Raw genomic sequence first — 26415 nt, 5'->3', positions numbered from 1 at the left:
AAAACTGGTCAGTATTGAAAATTTGCAAGTTGTTTTATAAACAATAAATATTAAAAATGCAGTAATTTATTTTGGTTTTTTTTAAGCATTAAACATGCATTGCTTAATATACCAAAACTCTTAAAATTAGTACTTCAGTAGTAGAAATCTTATAAACAGTAAACCAGGCATGCCACTCCCTGGTTGTGCTGCTGAATGAGAAAGAGTATTTCAGGTTCCAAGTAAAGCTCATTTGATGGACAGTGGTACCGCAGTTCACAAGCGCTGTTTGCAAAAGCATGTTTCCCAGACTGAAGCATTCGGCACAATTTTGGTTTTGCTTGTAAACTCTGCAGATACTGTGAGAATAAACGTGGCTCTGACAAACCTACGTTGCTATGTCTTCCTGACAGAGGTGACCAGTTGGTCGTAGCTCAAGGGTTTGAACCCAGGTCAGCTGGTTTTGCTATAGTTGAGTGGGCCAGTAGCTGTCCAGGTTCTTGTGTGTGAGAAGGAAAGAATTGCCAGGCATCCTGCCACATAAAGCAGCGGTGTCTGTCCACGCTCACAGGAAGCTGTGTGCAGGGGAGGCCTCTGCCGACCGAAGGGCCAGCGCAGATCAAGAAAGGTGCCAGAGATGGAGGAGAACCCGAGTCCACGTGTCCTCAAGCTGAAGGACTCCAGAGGACAGAGGAAGTGCAGGGCAGGACAGGCTTGCTGGGGGAGCTCCTGAAAAGCAGCAAGGCCCAGGAAGTGCTTTGCCTTGGGCTCATGCCTGTGTGTGGAGTCCAGCAGGATCTGTCTGACACAGAGATTTAAGGCGATAAGAGCAGGCAAGAATGAGAACAGCGATGGCGAGCTTTATCGCACTTACAGTTACTCACTGTCGCTTGGCAGGCCTCGCCTCTCAGTCCCCGTTACACAGTCTTCTTGTGCGCGGGAGCAGGGGGGCTGTATTTTGACTGACTAGGTTAATTTCTTGTCATTTTTAGTGTTATTCTACAGCTGACATCAACTTGTTATAATGAATTCTCCAGGTTTCCCTAAAAGGAACTCTGTATAACTTAAATTGTCCTAACTAGTGAATTAATAGCTGTTGTTCATTTATTAGCTTCTAGTTGGCGAACTTTTCCTTATGTAATTAAACTTGTTTTTCTCAGGCAATGCACTGCTTCTGTAAGAAATGCATATTGTGTTTTCTTAAACCTCATGGAGGTCTTAATTTCTTGACTGTGCCAACTTCTTTACTAATTGGGTTAGCGGGAGCCAGGCTTCCTTTGTTCTTCTGGGGAAATAGATGTAACCTATAAATTTAATGAATCAAGAGACGAATAAGGCAGATGCTTTTGGCATCTAGATAGATAGGTCTCCTTTGTGCTTTACATATATGGTGGAAAATTGTGTATAAATTTGACTCTTTAGGTACAAATGTATCTTTCTGTCACACATTAGGCATTTCAAATTCATTGAAGTTTGACTACTAGATTATCTCTTGAACCATAAAAAAGCTCAAGTAGATGAGGAATACTCTATTAAAGGAATGTAATGACTTCTCTTTCAGTTTAAATAATCAAACCTCAGTTTTTCCTTCAGAAAGTTTTAAATTTTGCAGTTTTTCTTAAAGATACATCAAGGGGCTGGGGAGATAGCTCGGTAGATACATCACAACATGGAAAATAGTTAATTCCTAGGGGGATTAAATCCTTCTTAGGAGATTACTGTTTTGGTTCTGGTTATATCACAGCTGTGCTGTCCACTTATGTATTAGGTTGTGAAGCTTCTGTTTGTTTAATAAGAACTCTTTAACTTAGGAGTCCACAAGCTTTTTTTTTCTGTACAGAATCAGCTCGTATTTTAAGCTGGAGACCATATGGTGGCTTTTAGAATCAGTCAGCTCTCTCCTTATAGCCTGAGAGCAGCACATTTGCAGTACAGCTTTATTTACACAAGCAGGTGACCAAGTTTGGTAGGACATGCGTGTTTCTGCCTCCACGCTAACGAGGACAGTTCCTGTAGAAAGGGCGGGATGAGGGGTGAGCTGCTGATCTGTGGTTCACTGTGCCTCTTGGCAAAATAGCCACTCCAACTCCCGTCTTTGGTTGCTTTTTTGATCATTTGTTCATACATTCATTTGGTACAGGGTCTCACTAGGCAGCTCGGACTCGTAGTGATCCTCCTGTCTCAGCCTCCCCAGTGCTGGGATTACAGGTGTGTACCACCATGCCCGCCCGGATTTGGTGGCTGGCACTGGGACTTGAACCTGGGTCATTGCACTTGCCAGGTGTTGGACCACTGAGCTGTCTGCCCTGTTCTTATTTTTAAGATGAGATTTGTCTAGGTGATCTCTAAAGACTGTTCAGGTAATCAGCAGTTTTGAGTTTTTATCTTGTGAGTATTCTGTGAATTCTTCCTACTTTAGACTGTGGTTTGGCTCCCTGTAGTTGTGCTGCCCTTAGTGCGCTTTCCCTGCTAAAACAGCATCGGGGGAGAAAGGGCAGGGTGCTGAGCTTCAGCCACTCAGCTTCTCCAGAGCAGTGAGCCCAGCCAGGGCCGAGAGTCTGCTAACAACAGCTTGCAACAGCTGGGGGAGTCAGAGGGATCCTAAGCCACAGGAGGTCCTCAGGGCAGCTTGGCTGGGAGGAGGAGGAGAAAGACGCACTACCCCAGAACTAGCTCAGCGCTGCAGCAGCCGCACTGCTGTGCGGCACCTGGCAGGGAGTCAGCGGAGCCGGAGCCACCCTGCTCCTCACCAAGAGGCTGAGACCTCCCCTGAGCAGGGTGGGCGGCCTGTGGAGTTGGCCACCGAGTGAGTGCACACGACTTTCTAGAGCAGCCTGCCCCAAGTCTTCAGCTGGTGAGCGCCCCAGAGCAGTGTGGCCAGACCAAACCCACAGAGTAGCAGCCGGAGGGAGGGCAGTACCATGGGTTTGAACTGTGGTAGCAGAGCAGCCCTGGAGTCATGCCAGGGCCAAAGTTGGGGCCTGGAAGGAGAAATAAAATACTGTCATGAAAAAGACAGCTGAAGAAATGCATGACAACCTAGCCAGCTCTACAAAGTGTTACGAAAAATGTTCTAGAATGAGAAAAAAGCGCCTGCTTAAGCAGAGTGCAGCGGCTGGGTTCAATCCCTGGCGTGTCATGCTGGCCCCACCCCTGGGGCATGCTGAGAAGGCGACTGAGACTGGGCGTGGTGGCGTGTGCCTGTAATCCCTGTGCTTGGGAGGCTGAAAACAGGAGGATCACTGAGTCCATTCTACATAGTGAGACCGTGTAGACCCTGCCCTAAATTCACCAGAGAGAGGGGGGGGAAGAGGAAGAAGAAGAAGGAGGAGGAGGAGAAGGAGGAGGAGGAGGGAGGGGAAGAAAGGGAAGGGAGGGGAGGGAGGGGTGGAGAGGGAAGGGGAGGGGAAAGGGGGGGAGAGAGGGGGAGAGAGAGAGAGAGACTCACAATTCCAAGAGTACCAGGCAAGGAATACAACAGAGGGGAAAGACAGGGAACCATCAACAGGAAAATTATATGATAAAGACAAGCCAATATGTATCAGTTATAATGGTCAATATAAATAGTCTCAGTGCACCAATCAAAAGAAATAGACTGGCAGAATAGATCACAAAACATGATCCAACAATACACTGGATTGAAAAAACACATTTAACTTGAAATTCATAGACTAAAAGCCAAAGAATAGAAAGTGAGACTCCATATGACAGAAACCAGAAAAAAACAGGGTAGCTCTTCTATTTGCAGTAGATTTCAAACCAAGACTGATCAGAAATTACAAAGAAGGCCACTACATACTTGTGAAGAGAACAAAAAGAAGAGAAAGCAGTCCTAAATATATGTGTTTGTCAAATACAAGAGCAGAAACCTATATAAAATGAATATTAATGGACATGAAGAATGAAATAAGCACTAACACAATTGTAGTGGGGTACCTTACTACACAAATCACTAGTAGATCAGCAAGACAACAATTAATAAAGAAGGGCGGGGTAGATAGCTTGGCTGATTAAGCGGCCACCTGGAAAGCACAAGGACCTGGGTTCGATCCTTGGTACTGCGTGGGATACCAGCCACTGAAACTGGTCATGGTGGCATGTGTCTGTAAACCCAGTGCTGGGGAGACTGAGACAGGAGGATAACTATGAGTCTGAGCTGCATAGTGAGACCCTGTACCAAATGAATTTTAAAAAAAAGTAACAAATATTAGAACCACACCTGTGAACAAATGGATTGAGTGGATGAACATTCTGCAGAGTGTTCGACCCCCCAAAATCAAAATACACATTCTCCAAAATAGAGCACATACTAGCTCATAGAACCTGCTTAAATAAATGAAAAAGTACTGAAATTATACATGTATGTTGTTGGACAATAGTGCAATGAAACTGGAAGTCAGTGGCAAAAGAAACCACAAAAACTCCCCAAACACATGGAAATTAACACCTTACTGAACAGCCAGTGGATCACAATAAAGTTGACGGGCTGCGGAAATAGCTTAGCAGCACAGCACCTGCCTGGCAAGCACTAGGGTCCTGAGTTTGATTCCTAGTTAAAAAGAAAAAAAAAAAGCAAGAAAGAAAATTAAAGAAGAAATCAAACACTAACTTATGGGATGTAATGAAAGTGGTCCTAAGAGGAAAATTAATAGTGGTGATCTCTCACATCAGGAAAATGGAACAAGCTCAAGTCAACGACCTAACACTGAACTTGTAGAAAAAGATCAAAGATTAAATCATGCCCAAAGCTCACACAAGGGAAAAAATTACAAAGATTAAAACAGAAATTAATGGAATTGAGACTATGAAAAAAATTTTAACATGAGTCAGAGTTGGTTATATGAAAGACTAAATAAAACTGATAAACCCTTAGCCAACCTTCACAAAAAAAGGAAAGAAAAGACTCAAATGCTTGCAATTAGAGGTTAAAAGGTTGCAATTACAGCAGACACTGTGGACGTCAGAGCCTCAGTGCAGTGGTCTCACTCACTGCAGAGGTCATGTACCAGACACCCCTGCGATAAGTGAAAATCAGCAAAGCAGTGACATATTTATTTTAATATATGTATTTTTTTTCCTTTTTAAGGGCTTCCCTTATATCCTTCCCACACCCTTATAAACCTTTCCCACGCTTTTAAAAACACTTTTAATGTTCTTAACCATTTTCTAAACTCGTAAATGTATGTAATTTTAACAGCATATATTGTACAATATTGTAAAATCCTGCAATATGGTGAAAAAGCCACAATAAATAATTTAGATTAATATATATTTTTTTAATCCATGAAACAGTGAGTCTACAAAAGTCGAACGATGAAATGGCGAGAGGGACTGTTGTTTTGAGAACCATTTCTCTAGTAACATAGAAAGTACCAAAGAAATGGACAGATTTCTAGATATACATCAATTGGCAAAGGTTTTTGTTTTTTTTTGTTTTTTGGTTAAGACAGGCTCTCATTATGTAGTGCAGGCTGCCCTTAAATTTGCTTATATAGCCCGTGTTGGCATCCACCTCATGGCAGTCCTCTTGCCTTAGCTGTCTGAGTGATGGGATTACAGGTGTGTGCCACCACACCTGGCTCCAGAGTTAACAAAGTTGAATGAAGAAGCTATAAGAATTCTAAATAGTCCAGTATTAATCAGTGAATGGGAAGATATAATTAAAACTCTACCAACAAAGAAAAGCCCAGGTCCTGATGGATTCACTGATGAATTCTACAAGAAATTTAGAGAAGGTCTAATGGCATTATTTGTCAAACTCTTTATGAAATTGAAAGGGAAATAATACTCCCAAAGCCATCTTGGAAGCAAGTTACCCTACTACCAAACCCAGAGAAAGACTCAACCAAAAAGGAGAACCACAGGCCAATCTCCCTGATGAACACAGATGCAAAAATCCTCAGCGATATGCTGGCAAGCAGTGCAGCAGATTGTATAGATGGTTACGCACCGTGACCAAGTGGGATTCATCCAGCAGTGCGGGGGGGGGGGGGTGCAACATATGCAAAGCAATAGATGTAACAGACCATATTAGCAGAGCCTAGGACAGAAAGCATGAGCAGCTCGATAGATGCAGCAAAAAGCATCTGGTGAAACCCAACATCCACTCATGATAAAATCCCTACAGAAAATTAGAATAGTCTTTGTCTCAATCTGATAAAAGCAAGAGCCAAAATCATACTAAATGGTCATAAGCTGAGAGCTTTTTCTCTAAAATCAGAAACAAGAACGTACACTATCACCACTTAGGTTTAGTATACTCCTGGAAACATTAGTTAGACAAGTTAGATAAGAGAAATAAAAAGAATAAAGATAGGCATACAGAAGTCTTAATTATTGGGGAGGCTGGGGAGATGGCTCAGTAGAATAAGCACTTCTCTGGCAAAGTGCAAGGGCCTGAGTTCAATCCCTGGTTCTGTGGGGAAAAAAAAAAAAAAAAAGTCTTATTTATTCTTATTTGCAGATGACATGATACTCTACATAAAAGACCCCAAAACTCAACTGAAAGACTTCTAAATTTAATAACTAAGTTCAGTAATATAGCTGGTACAATGTTAACACTCAAAAATCAATCTCATTTCTGTGTACAAATAACAAACTCATTGAGAGGAAAATTAAGGAAACCACACCCTTCACAATATGTTTTTTAGAGTACAAATTAGAATTAAAACAAAAATTACAAGTGATACAGAATTTCACTTAACAGAATGATAATTTCACAATATTTGTTGTAATACATAGTGGTGTCTTCTAATCAGTTATTCATATTACCAGATACATGCATATAAAATTGGAAGAAGAAAGTAAAAAAGAAATGTATAAGAAATTAAGAGAAAAGGTATAACTGAAAACGGAGGCGCAACAAATTAAGCATTAACTGCTTTTTTCCATAGACCAGCAGAAATGCGCAGTCCAGTTGTCCAAAGAATCCTGCTCTGCTCATGTACATCTCTTTCCCCCACTCCCTCTCCTGTCCTCCTCTTTCCTTTTGAACAAGTTCCTTCCCTTTCACAGTATCTGTTGTACTCTTCATGGTTACTGTTCTGTGCACTTGCTGGCTGTTCTGCAGGAAGCCTTAATGTCATCCAGTGGGAGAAGGTATTTCAGTACAGTAATGTTGACCCCAGGGTGCTCGTCAGTGCCTAAATAATAAACTCTTTCTCACATTTAGGGTACTTAACAAAGTTAGGACTAGTGATAACAAATCAAGAGGGCTATAGATTCCAATTTAGAACTCTGCAGTTGTTTTAATAACTAAAAAAAAAAAAAAAAAAAAAAAAAAATACATTAAAAAAAAAAAAAAAAAAAAAAAAATGCATCTCCAAACTGGAAAGCAGTAGTGATGATGCTAGGTTTGTGAGCTGCTGCTCAGAAATAATCAACAAGTGTTTTTCATTCCTGTTTTTCCATTATTTTAGAACACTTTCATCCCAAAAGAAATCCTATAGGTATTGATTCTTTATTTTTATTTTTTTCCTTTTAATTCCTGGCAACCACTAATATTTCTCGTTCAGTGAATATCTGAGAGATTCCATGTAAATAGCGTCATACTCTGTTCACCATTTTTCACTGGCCTTTTTCCCTGGGCAGAAGGCATATTCGTGTTGTAACACCTCATTTTCTTCTTAATTGATTTTATTTATTTATTTGGTACAGGGTCTTTCTATGCAGTATGGACTTGTCTTGATCCTCCTGTCTCAGCCTTCCCAGTCTGTGGCTGGCTTGATGGGGGGGGGGGGGAGGTTGCAGCAAGGCCTGCAGTACCGGGGATCAAACCCAGGTCCTTATGTTTGCCAGGCAGGCACTTAGGCCGCTGAGCTATCGCCCCAGCCTCCTTGATTGATTTTGAAGTGGTAATTCTCTCATCACAAAATGATGAGCTGTCAGACTTTAAGAACAGTATATTTTACAGTAGTAAGGTAGGAGGATCTGAAGTTCAAGCCCAACCTGATGGCCTATAAGTTCCCTCTGCAAAAATATGAAAGTCATGGGAGTGGAGCTGGGGATAGAGCTCAGGGAGCAGGTCTTGGGTTAGACCCCAAAAGCTTCCAAAAGCTCTGAAAAGCAAAGAAACCATGCACTCTAATAATGCAGGGCTCTGAAGAAGAACCAGTGTAGCTATGAGGAACTTACTAGAGCCCTCTGTGAAATTTAGAATCAGTGTATACAAGACAGGTAAAGTCTGCATTCATTTATAATGTCATTCAACGGATATTTTCCATTTCAGGGAAATTAATGGAAATTTGGGTTTGTTGTGTTTCATTTAATGATTTTTAATAGAGTATCTCATTCCCTTTATTACTTTTTTCAAGTTATTTATAAAATAACTTGAAAATATTTTTTAAAAAAGCTTGCTAGGTGAATGGTGAGAATGATCTGTTTTGCTGTACTTGGGGCTTCATTGGCTGCCTGAATGGGAATATCTTCAGTGCAGCTTTTGTGTAACAGATTATACTGAAACCACATGAGAGCAGTATTGAGATTCACAAGGTTTTGAGATAGGGCGCCTTGTATTTTGTTACTTAACATTGAAGTGTAATACTAGCAGAACACACTGCTGGATGGCAGCAGCAGTATCTGCTTGAGATTGCTTTGGAAAGGCCTTTCTCAGCGCCTCTCTGGCATCCACCCCGCCTGTGCAGCCCGACAGCCGAGTGTCTTCTCCCACTTTGCCTCTCTTCTAGCTCCGGACTAGTCAGCCTTAGAGTTTCTCTCTTACTGTTCATCATGTTTGGACTTGAGAAATAACTTAAGGAGCCACATTAAGGATGAAGCTCTAGAGTCAGACTGTCTACAGAACTGTACAAGTAAAGGCATTAAAAATAACTTCCATTTCAGGAAAATTCATGGAAATTTGGGTTTGCTGTGTTTCATTTAATGATTTTTAACAGAATATCTTTTGTATTTATCTTTTCTTCCTTTTATTATTTGTATTTATCTTTTCTTCCTTTTATTAAATAATATATACCACATAATAAGTTACCAAAGACAAGAAATGTATCTGTTGGATGTACTGATAGACATACTGTTTGTAGATTTTTATGTCATTTTTTTCCATCCCTATAAAGTGTAAGGAAAGTCACAATTGATGTGCTATGCATGGTATACCTTCCTTTAGAGACTAGAGGAAGTTGTGAAAACTACTCAAAGTAATATGGAGCAAGCAGGACAGGAACTTCCACCCAGAGAGTCTGTCAGGGTTTTGTTTGCTTTTCATACAATTATGCACAGTGAATTGAGTCACTTTTTTGTAATATGCATTATTTAGAAGCCTGAACATTTTTTAAATATTTAAATCTCCACACTTCATTTTAAATAGGCTAACCTCTCACACATATATGAACTGATCAATACAAGTAACGAGTTCAGTGGAATGAATAACTTCTGGATTTTGTCCTTGTAGAGTCTGAAGCTTGCCCTCTCATCTTTTTTTTTTTTTTTTTTTTTAAGTAAAACCAGTATTATAAAATATCAGTAGGTAGTGCTTGAAACTGAGGTTGAAATTCCTCCCCATGGTTTTTGAAAATGTTTTGTGTTTAAAAGGAAAACTGAGTTTTAAAAAAGTTTGTCATTGTATTATGAGACTGTAGCTGTCTGAAAATGACTTGTAATTTCATAGATTTATTTTACAAGTTAAACTAGTATTTTAAAAAATTTTAACCTTTCTTAGCATCTACTAATAAAAATATTATATTGAGTTTTATACCTACCAGAGATGGACGGGTATATATACTTAGCTTCTAAATTTATAGCTCCGTGGAAGTTTTAGAAATTTATGTTCTCACAAAACCAGCAGAGAGAGGACATACAGACCATTGCTAGCATCGCTAGACTCCAGCTTAATCCTGTCTCAGTTAATCAGCATTCAGATTTCTATCAACGCAGACAAGTTTTGTCTGCTTTTGAATTTTATAAATAGAATCCTACAGTGCTGTTCTTTCTACATCTGATTCCTGTTGCTGACCACTGTTTGGGAGATTGGCCTGTTTGTTTCACGTCCATTGCTTATTGCTAAGCCTTCTGTTGTGTACATATGCCATTCTTTTTCCCATTCTCTCTTTAGTGAACATTTTAAGCAGTTTCTGACTGAGGGCTTTGTTGAATAAAAGCCATGTGAGCAGTCTTGCGATGCTGTTTGGTAAACATGTGCACATATTTTGTTAGGGCGCGATCTGACAGTACAAGGCTGGGTCATACGGGCTGTGCGTGTCTCTAGCTGGAGCCTTTGTACTCTCTTCACCCTCCTGTTCTCTTCACTCTAACTGCTTTATGTTTTTCATTAAAACTTGGTATTGTCACTTTAAAAATATCTCTGGTGATCTTTCACAAAGATCAAAGAATACTTTTATTAGTTGAGGCCAACAACTATACGCAATTCCCTGGTATTTGATAGGCTACCTTCAAATGAGTAGATAAGTTCATTAGTGTGAGACGTGTAACTACTGCATGAAAATTCTTTTTACCCTGCATATGTTTACGCTTCTACTTAGTCAAAAAAATTGATAAAATAAAAGTTGCTGTCTCACAGAGAGCGATAACATGAGTAGCCCTCCCCCAGTAACTGCACACTGGAATGCGTTAGGAACTACGCACCGCAGTGCACCAAGCCTAAAAGAAGATGCCTGCTGATGCTGTAATGGCTTTTTAATACTTGCTTGTTGTTAAAGTAACTATGATGATTAAGAGCATATAGATGGTGACAGAAAGCCATATTGTAGGTTCTCGTACAGGTTTCTTAGTAAATTGGAATCATTTTTTTCTTCATGGAATTTCTGAAATGTTTTCGCAGTCATTTAAAGCTTTATTGCAAGTGAAGCAATAAAAAAGGAAGAAATCCAATTACTTTATGTGCGGAGCTTTCATTTCCTGTGTAATGAAAGAAAGGCTTTTGTTCAGTAAGCGTGCAGGCTTGACCATTCTTCTTAGTAAATTAGAAAGTTCAGCAAATAGAAAATAAGGGAAATACTTCCTCAATAAATGCTTTGATAGAAAATAGTTCTACTAAGTTAGACCTGTGGTTAAGAATGTTGCAGCCAAGAAATAAAGGCTAGTGATTATGTTAGACGTGCATTGAAGGTAATAAAATGGTAGGTAGTTACTTGATGCTCAAAATATGACGCTGTTCTTCACTCTTTAAATATATCCATTTGTAGTCCTGAGACAGTTCTGTGAGGTTGGTAACTGTTGTCACTGTCACTTAGGCTGAGAGCCTGAGATACCTGTAGTACAGACTGTAGAGTCAGGAGGGCCTAGAGTTTTTGATTGAAGCTTAATTTTGAAAACAGCTATTCTTCCTACACACATCTGATCGATTTTCAAGCTTCATGGCTCCCAACACATCCCCCTCTTGTGTTTGTTTTGTCAGAGGTGGATGTTCCATTACAATTAGAGAATTTGTATTTGGAGAAGTATTTAAAGGACCTTTTCATACTTGAAGCCAGTCCAAAGATTGTAGGTACTTGAATTCAGCAAAACAACCCAATATAGTCCAATAGTCCATAACAGTAGTGAGTTATCAGCACAATTGGCAATTTTCAGAAGTTGCTGACTTGAGCCTTTTACAGCTCAGCATATTAATATGGCATTTCTTTTTATATCTTATGTTTACACTTTTCTGCTGGATGGTTAAGACCAAATTAAAGCCAGACCTATATAACTAAAAATGTAACTTTTGCTATCTGACAAAGTCAGTCAGCTCTCAGGATTTACCCTGGAGACGTGTACAGCACCTTGTAGATGTTTGTCCAGTGTCAGGCATCTGGATGAGTCATGGCCATTGCTTGACCAATTTGCTCTCTGAAAGCCTGGGAGAATTTTTTCTCTCTAGGTGACTCTCCTTAGGCTCACTATACATTGTCAATCATTTCCCCCTGTGGCCTTATGATCTCCTTGATCAGGAAATGTGGGACACCGCTGAGTTACAGGATATCACAGCCGAGGCCCTCTTATGTCCTGAGTCCTCACTGACCTTGAAGGGCTAGGGCCAAAATATTGACTATCTTTTTAGCCCATCTATCTCTCTTATTTTTGGTCTGCAAACTTTAGTTTTTAAACATCCAGAAGAGAAGCTTAATGATCTTACTACCCTGTAACAGAGACAGTTAAGTTTAACATCACATCTGTCCGAATATCAAACATGTGCCTAAAGCAAACAAGCTACCTCACTCCTGAGATAAACATACTGTCTGGTTAAGGTCAGCTATTAGTCGCTAGGCAACCTAGTGTCCTGTGTTACTAACTTTGCAAAAGTATAAAGGATGTTTTATTGTAAAAAAACAACAAAAAACCCCCACAAATATATTTATGTATGTGTATGTATACACAAGATAAATATACAGCTACTTTCTCTTAGTTCATTGAGAAGAAAGGTTTGTACTAATATTGTTTAGACAAGGTATCATGTCTGCATCTTGTCATCTCATAACTACTATGAAGACAATGATATGCAGTGTGTTAATGAAACTATCCTACTAACCTGTATTGAAACTATTTCATTGCTATTTATCTTTTTTCTCATTAAAATGAATTAAAAAATGAAAAAAAATTATTATAAGAAAAGGCCATACCATTTTTGCATCAGTCTCTTATCTGCCTAATCCTGAAAATACATGCAAATTATTCAGCAAAAATACATGACAGGAGAGCCCCAAAACAGGTTCCCAAGGTAGAGCAGGGAACAAATCGGACCAAAGCCCTCGCCTTGTATATAGTGCTTACAGTCTCATCACATGTAGTTATCTGCTCTTTGCAAATGGCTCTTTTGGGCATCGGCCCCTCCTTTCCTTCTGGCAGTCAGGTATGTACTGGTCTACCCAGGAGGGTTCATTTAGGAGGCTAGGGAGGTAGCTCAGTTGAATAAACACTTGCCTGGCAAGTACAAGGGCCTGAGTTCTAAACCTTGGCTCTGCAAAAACAAACAACAACAACAACAACAACAAAAAACCCAGGAGGGTTCATTTCTAAGAACCTCTTAAGAACAAAGGTGCTTGTTTGTGTCCCACCTGGCCAGATTTGTCCATCACCAACTCTGTTTGCTTGGGTGGTCTGCGTTCAGTCAGGGAGCATCTCTTAGGTGATGTGTTCTGTCCCAGCCTAGAGGCACAAAGATCAGCTGGGAAAAGTAATATCAGAGATGGTAGTTGTGGGGAAAGGTGGGAGGCAGGGGAGAAGGAAAGGCTCTTCCTTTGCTTTACCTACAATCTCCACCCCGTTTCTTTGTAAAAACTAATCAGAACCTACAAGCAGAGGCACAAGACTATCTTGGTTACTTGTGTCATTGCTGAGACAGGATACCCGATGCTGGAAGTTAAGGCAGAAAGAGTTTTTTCATGGAACTTTCTGTCTGTGGTTGGCGTGGTAGAGGAGCCTCACAGAGGAGAAAGAGTCCATGGCAGGCAGAAGGCAGCCACGCAGCGCAGTGGCCCCGAGCGGCCGCTGGGGTCTGTACAGGCCGGCGCTCCCCACTCTCCACACCCAGGACTGTGCCAAGACTGGTCATGGACTCGTTAGGCACACAGCCTCCACCCCAGCACCACCCAGCCTGCGTGCAGCCACCCTGAGAAGCCCACTGTTGGCCGTGGGAGGCTTTGGGGGGACAGATCGCTGGAGCCGTAATGACCACTTCACCTCTCACTCGCTCCCTCTTCCTGGCCACAGCTCAGGTATTCTTTGACGGTAGCAAAGGCAGAAGTATGTTTTCAGATGTGTACGTTTTGTTTACCATTAGCTTGTGTTTCAGTGCCACTTGGTACCATACCTGTACCTAAACTTACATGTGCCAAGTGACTTGAGAGTCACTGTGAGGGAGGGAAGGTTGATATTTGTTCCCTTCTCAGGGCTCTCAGTTTGTGGCTGCCTGAGTCTATGCCTTTTAGATTGCAACATGGCAGGAATATGGGGACGGCTGTGGTGGGGGAGGCTGCACACCTCATGCTGGCCAGGAGGCAGAGAGAGACAGAGAGGAATGGCCGGGGCCGAGGCACGGTCCCCAGTGTCACCTCTAGGACCTGCTCCTTTGCTAGGCCCGCCTCGCAGGTTTCCAGCAGTTCCCAGCGGTGCCACCAAAGCTTGAATCAAGGGCTGGGAAGTTGCTTAGTGGTGCAGTGTGCCTGGTATGGGAGGCGCTGGCTTGGGTCCCCAGCACTGCTTTAAAGGAGAAACTATGAATCTGTGAATGGGTCGATCCGCTGAGGAAGCCAGAGCCCTCGTGCTCACTCCTGTCTGAAGCCTCAAGGTCCAAGCGTTAACAGTCGTCTTCTGATAGTGTAATGAATACTTGGATAATCACCTTTTAAAGAGATGAGCTTCATTTTGCCTCATGGTTTGGAGGTTCGGTCCATGTCTGTCTGTCCTCTTGGTTTTGGTCTGTGGAGAGGCAGTGCATGGTGGTGAGGAGCTCATGGTGGGGCAGAGCTGCTCGCCTCCCAGCGGGTGTGAAGTGGGGAATGTGCCGGGGTCTCATGGTGCCCCTGAGGGCCCGCTCCCAGGGAGCAGCAGACCTTCCGCAACCTCTGCTCTTTCTGACTCCCACCGTGTCCCAGTAGCAACACAGGCTGAGCACCAGGCCTCCACACACGTGCCTTGGAGAACGCACACACAGACCACAGCAGCCCCTCTCTTCTGGTGGGTAGACGCACATACTAGCCATCCGCTTCTTGCCGTCTTGTCATGGTTCAGACTCATCATGCGAGAAGGTTTAGGTAAACCATGTTGGGAACTGTGTGAGTGCAGTACTGTCACTAAACAAGGGGAGGAGGCAGCGAGCCCCTTAGGAGTGGGAGAAGGCAGAACCGCTCAAGAACTGACATTATTTCTGTGCCTCAAAACACATCGCTCCGTCTCCCGCCCTGGGTGACACTCTGGTCAGTGCCCTGCTCCCCACTGGGGACCCTCCAGCCTGTGCTGGGCCAGCTCAGTTGCTGTCCTGGTCTATGCCATGCGGGGCCAGAAACCTGAGCTCCTGCTCCTGCTCTCTGCTCAGCTCCCGGCTGCAGATCTCAGTTGGGCACTGAGTGCTGCGTACGCTCCTACCCCGTGCGTTTGCTTTCTGCTCTTCCCAGGAGTTTTCTTCTGCCCTCCGCACAGTGAGCCTTTTCAGGGAGGAGTGTTGGGTCCCAGCTACAGCAGCAATTAAAGATTCTGAGTTGTGGAGCATGCTGCCATTTTGCACTAGAGGTGCTTAATCTGTCTGTATTCATTTTAAAATCTGATTTATAGTAAATACAAATTATTCATCCAAATGCATCTGTGTGTAGAAGGAGCCCTGTCGGACACTAACCTGCATCATTTAGGCATTTACAGAGGTTTTGTACTTTTATTTCCTTAAGGTTAAAAGGAATGTCAAACGTAACAGATTTGTCTGCTCTAGTTGCGTGAGTGTGTGCATGTTGGGCTGATTATAGATAATGAGATGTCTGTTTCTGCAGAAAATTTTGAATAATTATCTCTAGAGTTTAGGAAGCTGCACAGCTTCCTTGTTCTTACATATTAACCCTACACTAACTGGCCCACTAAGATGAGTGAGTGATACTCCAGAGTTGCAGCTGTTATTTAAAGGAGTAGGCGTTGAAAGCTAAATGGATTCTTTTCTGTGTTAGTGTCTTAAATTGGGCAAGGAAGCTCTGCTTCTGCTAATGAAAGCTTTAATAATCTGCGTGAAACATCTGTTCAAGTGAATTTAAGGAAATTGTATTTTATAAAATTGTTTTAACTAGCATTGCTTTATCTGTGTTCTCACTTGTTAGAAAACTTTGGTTAGTAAATTACAGTTTGCCTGAAGTTACCTACTTACAATCAACAACATTCTTTACTTATTAAAAGGCAAATTCTCTATGGATGTTTTCAGCAGCAGAAGCATTTAAAATAGGTTTACTCTATACATACTGCTTGCCATGTCTGACCAAACAGACTGTCAGATATCAAGGGTGACAGCTGTGAGGCAAGATATGATTGTCAAAGGAGTCTGTTTTCACCTTAGTAATCTTTGCTTGTAACTCCTAGCAAGATAATAATTTTATTTATTTATGTATTTATTTATTTATTTAGAGATGAGGTCTCACAGTGATTCTCCTGCCTCAGCCTCCCAAGTACTAGGATTATAGGCCACTGTGCCCAACAGTGTTTTTATTCTTAAGTCTTTTGAAGTTTGGTGTTAAACATGTATGTTTTTGTATTTAAAGAAATAGAAGAAGCTAAGTAGACTAGACAGGCCATGGGATAGGCTTTTCATGGCAACCATAGGGTACTGCTGCTCCTTTGTTCAGTCCAGGTTATTAGAGGCGTCATATTTCCTTGTTGTAGTGGCTGTTGTAATGAGAGAAAAGAAGGGCAACTTCATAATTTGATAACATTGAATATTTGATGTTACGGTATTAGACTGTGGCACATGCAGCAGGGCAAGGCGGTCTGTCCCTTGGCCCTGTCTCTTCCTGCTTCATTAGCTAAGGCATTTATAATCTTCCTTTCGAGTCAGGAACTGAGTACCTGTCTTGTCAGCTGTCATAATACGGCATTATTGAGCAGCCCAGTAGTAGACAGGATTTAATGGCCTGAAGTAGTTATTGTTTGAAATAGGCTTTAGTTTTCAGTTTAATGGAAATATCATATCATTGATCTTAAATGTATAATAGAATAAAACATTATACTTAGGCATATAAAGTATTACACAAAGTTCAGAAAAGCTGAAATGGGTGTTTCCCTAACATGAAGATATATACTTAACACCTTTTATTAAAAAAAAAAAAAAAAAGAGATGGATATGTGTCCTTCCAAATGACACGTGAGCCAGGCCAGGTGGCACACACACCTGCAGTGCCAGCCCACTGGGAGACTGTGGCAGAAAACCAAGAAGGTCAGTGGTTGCCTCGGCAACTTAGAAGATGGAATGGGAGGATTACACGTCTGTGTGGCAGCAAAGCGAAATCCCAGCAACTAAGTTCTCAATTCTTTGAGTATAGAAATGGTTTCTAGGAATAGTGTGAGGATTGTTGAATGAATGTTTTATTTTCTTAGAGACATGGACTTTAGATGTGAGAATATGGTATTTGTTGTGTCGTATATAATATTTTTTTAAAAGTGTTTGGAATACACAACTGGGACGTGGGCTCCTGAGAACTAGAAAAATACTGTATTAAAAAAGTAATAACTTATGGAGGGTCAAGAGGAAAAGATGCTGCATTAGTCAGTTTTCTTGCTGCTGGGACAAAACTTCATGCCCATAGTAACAGAGGAGCGGTGTCATTTGGGCCAGTGCTTTGGCGGGTTTGGTCTGTGGTCAGCTAGTTGGGGGCTCTGCCCACCTCTGACCAGGCAGCCCTGGACACATCTACCAATCAGTCCTCCTGGGAGCTGCACCCCAAAAGCCCATCACGTTCCCAGAGCCCCAGCCCTGAACCCAGCCGTGGTTGGTACTTGACATGTGCAGCGGTCTGAACCTACAGCTGGTGCTTTCCTTAGGCTCCAATTGCTGATCTTTCTTCTGCAGCTTTTAAAGTAAATAATCAAACTTCCTAACTTTTTAAAGCTAAAAGGGACATTTTAGGTGCAGACCACAGCACATATCGAGTACCATCTCACTGGGTTTTTCTTGGGACTACCAATACATTCATGAAGACTCCGAGGCCTTCCTGCCTTCACAAACAGGAGTCCACTGACGTTAGCTAGGAAAGGAGGAGTGCGTTTTTTCCTGCAGTGTAGTTTCACATGCAGTGTGTCACAGGTGAGAACAGCAAAGAGCTGAGCTCACGTGTCCTCGGTTGGGGTTCCAGTGAAGGTGTCACTGCAGCGCAGGGGCGGTGCTTGGGGCTGCCACTGTAGCTGTGCTGGGAGTGCGTGCCCCACGGGCACGGGGCCCTTAGTTCCAGCACCCCAGAAAAGTCCATGCTTATTTTTCATGTAATAGTAAATGCTCGAGCCTTCATCTCACTGTGTTCCCTAAGTGTTGTTATACTACCTATATGCATAGTTAATTTAGGCTTAAATATTTATTTGATTTAAAAAGTTAATAAATTTTGTTTATTCATTTTAAAAGCTACAGAAGAAAGAAGATCAGCAGTTGGAGCCTAAGAAAAGTACGAGCCCTAAAGCAGTGGCAGAGCCTACTGTGGATCTCCTCGGACTCGGTGAGTAATGAGGAGCGCCTTCCCTGAGCTGGGACTCGGGCTGCGCCTTCCTTGACGTGACTGAGAGGGCTTCCTCATGCCGAGGACGCCTGTCAGCGCATGCGAGGGTGGTGCGACTGGCGTGCTGAGAGCCCGCCCAGAGGACATCGCTGATGAGGGAGCCGGACGGGTCAGTGCTGTCTTCACTGAAGTACACGTAATGAGTTCCGTGGGGACAGAGATATCAGAGTAACCTGTGAAGGCCTGGACCGTGTGACATTTCAGCATTTAAATAAGTACTCTCTGGTTCTTGCCCCCATGCTTGCACTTTTCCTCAGTTGTTTTAGTTTTGGGAGGAATTTTTCCCTTTAGGAAAATAGTTTTGGGTGGCCTTATTATAAAATGTGAAGGTTTAAAGTGTAACATTGATGTAAGCAGTACATTTGACATCCACGTCTTGTGGCCACGTTCATATGACGCAGCCGTGACAGAAGAAGTGCCCCTTGTAGCAGTGGCCTGTCCTTGGGGCCGAGGACCTGTGGTCTGTGCGGTAGGAAAGCAGGCCTTCTTCTAGGGGAGCTCGTGCACAAATGTGCTCAGCTCCTTCTTATATTTTCTTTTCCTTCTAAAAAATTTGGCTTAATAAATGGTTATTTTTATTAATATTTGAGTCTTACAGCAGTGATTAACAGAAAACCTTTTTTAGTTTTAAGAAAGACTGACAACAGCAAGAAACGAAAGGCAGTTTGTTAAGGGGTAGTTGAATTTCATATACTGCTTCTCAAAGTTCTGATTTCGGTTCTTCATGAGTAAATTGTCTTCTGTTTTAAAAATTAAAGCTGAATGTGTTGCTTTTCTTAGGAAGCAGGCATGTCAGAGAAATGCGTTCCCTGAAGGTACACTTCTGTGATGGTGAAAAGCAGCATGCAAGCAATTCATTTTTTACAAGTTATGATTTTGAAAACAGGGCTTCCTCCCAAGAGCTCTAAATGTGACTGTGCTCAATTCTGGACCTCCTAATCTCTGTATTTTATTTCCTTTGTCGTAAATGTAAGGAAAGAAAAAAAGGTTTATTATAAAGTGAGGAAGTGTTTGTGCTCAGTCTTTGTCTTCCCGGCAGTGTTTCTGGCCCAGTCCAGGAAGTGCTGGGTTCCTTAGTTATAAACTAGAAATGTGAGATGTAGCCCAGACCGGGCTCTTACCTCAGTGTTCATTTATTGAGTCACAAGTACTGTGTTAGTGGCTTGCACATGTCAGAGACCATGGAGGCACTGAGAAGGTGATTCTGAAAGAAAACACTGGTGTCTCTGTCTCCTGGGAGCTTTCTGTCTGAGGAGACAATCAATAAATAGGTACATATGCTAGGGTATCTGTGGTAAGTGTCAGAGATAAGCAGAGTATGCAGGGAGGGTTGTGGAGGGTCATGGGATCCAGGCCTGAAGAAGGTGCGGCTGTCTGGTTTCATGAGGAGCAGCTCAGATGGAGTGTGGCTGGTGGCTGTGACCCAGAGAGAAGCGACAGAGACAAAGATGTAGATGCAAGGGGAGGAGGGGCAGAGTGTGACAGGACCTGGGCTTCTACTTTGAGTGCATGTTGATGACATTTGTAAAAATGTAACAACCGATTTTAGCACTTAAAGAACTACTACAGCTACATGTTGAGAATACATTGTGTAGAGTGAGACCAGAGGCAGAAAGATTGGTTGGTTACAGCAGCTTGAGTGACAGGTGGGAGAGACAGGATGAAGGGGAGAGCGGCCCTGACCCGGCCTGGCCAGTCATGCTGCTGGGGAAGCGTACAGAAAGTCTGGGGCCAGAGCCGGAGCTGTGCCTGGGCCATAGTAAAAATCCTTAATTTCAATTAATAATGCATAAATAAGATGCTTATTAGACCACAAAGGTTCCAAAGGAAATCTCTTGTATGTGACATGTATAGTGAGCTTAGGGGGAGGCGTGGAATATCGGACTGGAGGGCATCAGCACGTAGCTGTTGCTTGGTTATCAAGCTCATGAGGGGGTTTGAGTGCTGTACCTGTTGCCACTCGGGTGTGCAGCGCCCTGGGGCAGGCGGAAACCTGTGGGGGGAACAGACAGACAGTGCAGGGCTGAGCCGGGCACCACGTCTGGTGGTGGTACAATTTCTGCCCAGGTGCCCTAGAGGATGCTGTGGTGATAAGCTCCCTGAGAGTGTGAGGAGTTTGCAGAAGGAAGGTTAAGTTTTTGCTCATGCAGTGTCCTCTGAGCTTAATCATGCTCTTTTTCGTGCCTGTATACTTCAAACGGCAGGTTAACAGAGCATCCTGTATCTAGAACACGAGTTGGCAGCCCTTCTATTTTAAATTAAAAGACAGGCCAGAAATACGTTAGATTTTGTGGGCCTTGAAGTCTGTGCCATAACTACTGAGCTAAAGATAATATGTAAATCAGTGGACTGAACTGTGCTCCATAAGTCTACAAACAATACAAAAGGCCAGGTGTGACCTGCAGGCCGCAGGGTGCCAGTGCCTGATCTTGGACCATCGCTGGCTGGCCAGCACAGAGCAAATCACATGTCACTTCTGGAAGCTTGTGTTCTGAAGCCGTGGCTATCATTTCTGCTCATATCTAATTGGTGACACTTTCGTAGGACCGTGCTTTCCCTGAGCAGGGATGGTCCAGCACAGGGAGATTCCATCCACTGTGTGGACTAAGTCAAGGAAGCAAGCGCTGTGGAGAGGCCGGAGCACAGCACTGTCTTACATCTCACCGATCAAACAGAGGCATGTTGAGAAATGATCACTAGAGTCAGCAGCCAGACATGGCAAGAGTTGGGTTGAGATGCAAGCATGAACATGATTCTTGTGAGTTCAAAAGAGAACCAGAGTGAAAAAGTGAATGGCTATATGTGTGAGCTCGTGTGTGCTTACGTTCCTTTTGCCATAAATGTAGCAGTGCCAGGAGAAGTGGATGGGCAAGGAAAGGGCATGACCTTGAAGGGCAGGTGGACTGATGATGCAGGACAGGGGCACGTGTGTAGCAGCGTCCTCTGATAGCCAAGAGCAGACAGAGTCTGGGAGAGAAGCGGGTCAGCTGGCATTTGTGACCATTAGCTGCTGGCGCCCGAAGCCACGTAGTAAGTGCCCGAGACAGCAGCCTTTGCCAGCAATAACACTTACTTCCTTTGCCCTCTGCTCTGTGTGTCAGTGGGGCCGTTTACCGCAGCACCATTTGATGTGGGTCTCGGCTTCTAGGGTGCTTCCCAGCGGTCTCAACAGTACATACTGCATCACAGAGTTCAAATTCCTGGGAGAATTCCATCACTGTCTCAAAGTCAGTACTTCAGATTTTAATTAGATTTTCAGCAGTGCCATTGCTGTACGTGCTGCATAGGAATCCTCTGCAGTCAGTGCTTCTGTCAGTGAGTAACTTTCCTGTCTCTCACGGGTCTGGGGTGTCCTGGGATAGCTTTGAGACAGCAGGACAGGGAGCTATCCACACTGGGAGAGCACAGGAAACATTGTCTTGAAGGAGGAGTCGGGGCTCAGCCAGGGCAAAGGCAGTGTGGAGAAGAGGGTGAGGATACCCAGCGAGGTTTAGGTCACACCGTGGGAGAGGTGGAGGCAGGAAGAAGGCTTCTAGCTGATCATTTTAGCAGCAGGGAAAGGGCAGCATCAGGTCCAGAGCACGTGGGAGCTCAATCCTTTTTTATAGTATTTCAAGACTTAAAAAATATATCAAGCGTAAGAGTTGATGAGTTCATGAAGTCCATGAGACACTACAGGGAACTGAAGATCCATTTCAGCGTGGGACAGACATCTTAATCTGGATGGACTATTGGTTATTGGTCCCTAATTCATGATCCAGATCATAGCTCCAGATTGCTGGGCTGCCCTGGGCCGCAGACTCACTTCTGCTCAGGCATGTTGCCCTGTGGACTTCTAGTTTTCTTCTGCAAAATGAAATGCAGTGACATTTGGGGTAGATGCCGTGGAGTGTGATTGCATCATGCAGAAATGGTGTGTTGTTTGTCTCCATGCAGATGAAACCACGCTCCTTATTTACGGAACAGTGTTTAATTTGTGTCTTATTTATTTCATTAAGGATCATGGACTTGCGGTGCATCCATTTACCTAAAAGCAGCTCACGTTTATCTTTCTTTGTGGTGGGGTAGAACTGCACCCACACTTACTTCCCTCACCTGCAGGTGGGCACCCAAGAATCAGCTGTTGTAGACTGTGCTGCTGTATCGTTATGGTGATCACCTGGCTCCAGCTGTTTCATTTGAATAAGCTTTATTACTCCTCAATTTGAAAAATACTTCGGGGAAATGTCTTTTCCCGTCTTGGTATTCGGCTGCTTTTGTGGCCTCTGAGCTTTCATTCAGTCAGCAAGGGCAGTGCTCTCAGTGGGCCTTGATCAGAGGAGCACGGTAGGCACCCAGTGCGTGAAACAGTCTCCCTGTGGGCTGGCCTGTCCCATTTTTCTCCTCAGTTTACTTCTTGGGACAGTGTTCCTCCCTGTAACTGGAGGAGCTAGCCTTGGTTCAGAACCAGCAGAGCAGAGATGATGAGCGTAGGGGGATGTTTGGACTGTTTATGTCCCTGCTTCTCAATCTTTGCACCAGTAGTTATAAGTTATGCAGAAGTTTGACTTTGGGGAATTTTAAGTAACTTGCTTGAGTTTCCCAGAGAGACATAAAAGGAACATGTCTTTCTGAGCTGAGGGAAGCCACAAACGAGGCCTTAGGTCACTCACAGAACAGTGATGACAACCTGCAGCGCTGCCGCCTCCAAGCCCTTTGCTGCGCTCCTGGTGTTGCAGGGCCCTCTAACCAAAGCAGCAGAGCAGAGCAGGGCCAGGGCAGAGAGAGAGGCTGTGTCCCCTCCACTCCCCTCCAGCCCCCTGCTCAGCAGCACGCACTGGGTCCAGTCTGGTGGTGCTGAGGAGCTGCGTCCCGAGTTGTGTAGCTGGGCCCTGTGACCCGAATGCTGTGGCTGGCACCAGGCAGGGCCCTGGCCAGATGTGTGCATTCGGCCCGGTTTCCATTAGGCTTCTTTGTAATTAGGCAGCTTTTAGGGAATGAAGTACAGTTTAAAGAAAAGAGCACTCCCTGACCGGGCATGAAGGCTTTTGTTCTTGGCCTGGTTTCTGGAACTGGGGGCAGTGGCAGATGTTTGTCTGATCTTTTATGTGAACAAAAACAGTACCATGTAAGTGTTCTTTAAAAGCATCCAGGATAAAGGTGATGCATATAATGATGGTAATGAACTGTCCTTATCTGTCCTTTTTAAATCCTGAAAATAAAAAGTCACCTTCAAAATGAGTTGAAGCAGTACTTTTTAAGATGTGTGTGTATGGGGGCCAGGGAGATGGCTTAGTGGAATAAGCGCTTCCCTGGCAAGCTCAAGGGTCTGAGTTCAATCCCCAGTTCCACTAAAAAAATGAAATAAAATTTTAAAAAAGATGTGTGTGTAGGGAGCTAAGTGTAGGTAAAACTGGTAAACCTTGAGACCCTCTGGGAACTTGTATTTATGAGTGTCATTTAGGTTAAGAATTGGGTCTTCACAAACCGCCGAGTGTGTAGCTTTTGTGGCAGCAAGGAAGCGCGATGGGCATGCCACCCAGACCCCATGAGGGCTCCCTGGGGTGGGGAGAGGTGGGCGCCCAGGTGGCAGGGAGGTCCAGGGAGCCAGGGAGCCCCCTTCCCACCGCAGCAGCCTTTCTTGGTGTTTCATACCCAGTGCTAGAATCGCGCGGCACCACAGTCGTGGAGTAGTCGTGCTTGTAGGCATGCACATCACCTTTCAGTTGCATTATTAGGTCATGGTTCTGTTTCAAGGGAGAGAGGCCCTTGCCTGGGCTTCTAGAGACCACCTTCCCCGAGCAAATGAAAATAGTGCCGGCTCTAGTGCTGGCCTTCCCTGGAGACTGCTCCTGAGCTGGTGGCCTCCTGTCTCATCACAAGGGGTGAGAACCCCTCAGCTTCCTAGGAGCTGTCAGGTGTGGCAGTGGCAGGAACCTGGACTGGGGGTTCCCAGGCCCAGTGTTACTGGTGTGGCTTCCAGAGACTATTTTGACATGCTATTAAAAAAAATGAGATAATAGACTTCAGTATGGTGGTTAAAACAGAAGTCACGTTTCCCAGGGAAAAGGCCGAGCATTTCTTGGTGTATCATACCCAGTGCTAGAATCGCGTGGCACCACAATCGCGGAGTAGTCATGCTTGTAGGCATGCATGTCACCTTTCAGTTGCATTATTAGGTCGTGGTTCTGTTTCAAGCTACAGCTTGAACCCAGGCAAGCCCTTGCTCAGTGATGTGCAGGCGAGGCCATTGCTCTTGGGCTGGCTGTCTGGGGTGTAGCTGAGCACACTGCGCTGCCCACCCACGCGGTGGCCGTGTGGCACCCTCCATCCGCCTTGCGTGTTGTGCGTTTTTAGTGGTTTGGAAGTTTTGTGTATTTATTGTATTAATGCAGAGTGTCACTAAATAAAGTAGTTTATTGGAAGAAAAACATGACCGTGAGCTGTATAAAATTTACATTAAGCAATGCAGATGTTCAGTTGATATTGTCATAGCAAAAATCAGAAATCTGTATTCATGCCCACAAAATAGTTATTGCAGGGCTGTGCAGATCTCTCCCCCTCACCACCTGCACCCGTGCAACTCTAAGTAAAGCTATTTTGTGTGTTCATATATAGTGTTTGAAAATTGTGATGAGATATGTAGCATTAAATTTACCATTTAAACTGTTTGGAGGGTGCAGTGTAATGAAGTCCATTCCTGTCGTTGTACAGATGTCAGCACTGGGCATGACAGAGAGGGCACTGGGCGTCTTCCTTGACTGGAGTCCTTCACGAAAACATGTTGCTGTTTTTGTCATAAAATTGAGATCACTTTCAAGGCATTTCTTCAGGTATCTTGGATACTTGTCTCTCATTGCTGGGAAAAACCTGACACCCAGAATTAAAGAAGGAAAGGTTAGTCAGCTCATAGTGGTGGAGGCCACAGCCCATAATCAGCGGGGCGCCAGGACGGAGCGGCACATGGCAGAGGGCAGCCATTCATGGCCGTGGAAGGCGATGAAAAGGGAGGTGCAGCTGCAGAGAGCCAGCCTTGCCCCCCTGTGTTGCGCTCAGCCTGCCTGCCCCGGGGATGGTGCTCCCGCCCGTGGTCCCGGCACTGGGTCATGAGTTAGTCACAGACTCGAGAAGTCTGCCCTGTGATTGCATGAGGCTTTAGGGGGACAACTAGGCCCAAACTGCAGCACTGGGCCTGGGACACTGACATGTTAGCAGTCGCAGTGGCTACTCTGAACGGCGAAACTAAAATCAGACTTTACAAACCTAAGAATTCTTTGTACTAATTCTTTGTAGATCGAGGTACTAGTAGATAACCAGGTCAGAGTCAGATCTGGAAATATAAATATTTAAGGTGGAGTATAATATACTATTTGCAGGCAACTTAGATTTCTCAAAGATGCCAGTTTGTAGATGTAATGAAAAAATACATTTGCATAGTAGTGGCAGAACCTCGAGCCCTTTTGCTGAGTCCTGCACAGTGGTGTCCTGTGAAACAGCTGCATCCTGGGCTGCAGTTGGTTGTGTTTGCTTCATCTACGGCCCCAGAAGACCCGGGGGGGGGGGGGAGTAATTGCTTATAGTCACCAGGTCATTCTCTTTCTAGCTTTTCTTTCCTTCGGTTATAGTTTCCTTTTAGAGAATACAGTTCACTTTGTGAGATTATATAATAGTTTTATTGATAGTTTTTTTAAAAGTAGTTTTAGTTAGGTATATTTCCTGCTAAAATGTGCTTTCTTGTCCATATCCTGAGGCTGTTCCTCCGTCGCACGCCCTGCTATCCGTTAAAGCACCTCTGGCTGACAGGTCATGATGATTTGTTTCTTTACTGAAATGTTATAGACATCACAAGGAAGGTGTGCCTTTAGTTAAAAAATAAATGTTGCTATCTGGAAAAGCTAGAAATGAAAAAATAAATACCTTTATGGATGAGTCATCTTTTAATTGTCATTGATAGCTGTGTCTGCTTAAAATTGTGTCACTAAGTACAGGCTGTGCATCACTTCATTGCGCGAGCTGGCACTGTCTGTAGCACGTACGCGGGTGCACCACGCGTAAGACATGACTCTGATGTGCTTGTCACTGAAGATGGAATATACCTGCAGTTGTTATTCTTCAGATTAACTTGGTAGAGATTTCAAAAGCCTTTCTATAAATTAAATAGTAAAAATATTTTCATGTAACCTTTTACTGATGCTAATCACTATAATTCACTGAAGTTTAAGTAGGGAAGTAAAATTCCAATTTCTGTAGTTATACTTGGAAAAAAAGAAGAGAGACC

At 43.6% G+C, this 26415-nt stretch overlaps 1 protein-coding gene across 3 annotated transcripts in view; it reads left to right on the top strand.

Moving 5' to 3' along the window:
* The window catches only part of Smap1 (small ArfGAP 1), a 127800-nt gene that overhangs the window by 93996 nt on the left and 7389 nt on the right, over window positions 1-26415 (top strand). For all 3 annotated transcript variants that reach the window (XM_004634379.3, XM_004634378.3, XM_023718681.1), the window contains one exon: window positions 18008-18098. In XM_004634379.3, the coding sequence (XP_004634436.1) occupies window positions 18008-18098 (91 nt within the window). The remainder of the gene's footprint in view (window positions 1-18007; window positions 18099-26415) is intronic.

The sequence above is a fragment of the Octodon degus genome, unplaced genomic scaffold, assembly GCF_000260255.1.
Source record: "Octodon degus isolate 3935 unplaced genomic scaffold, OctDeg1.0 scaffold00061, whole genome shotgun sequence".
Taxonomy (NCBI): Eukaryota; Metazoa; Chordata; class Mammalia; order Rodentia; family Octodontidae; genus Octodon; species Octodon degus.
Note: the sequence above shows the minus strand (reverse complement) of the source record. Positions and strands in the feature narration are given on the sequence as shown.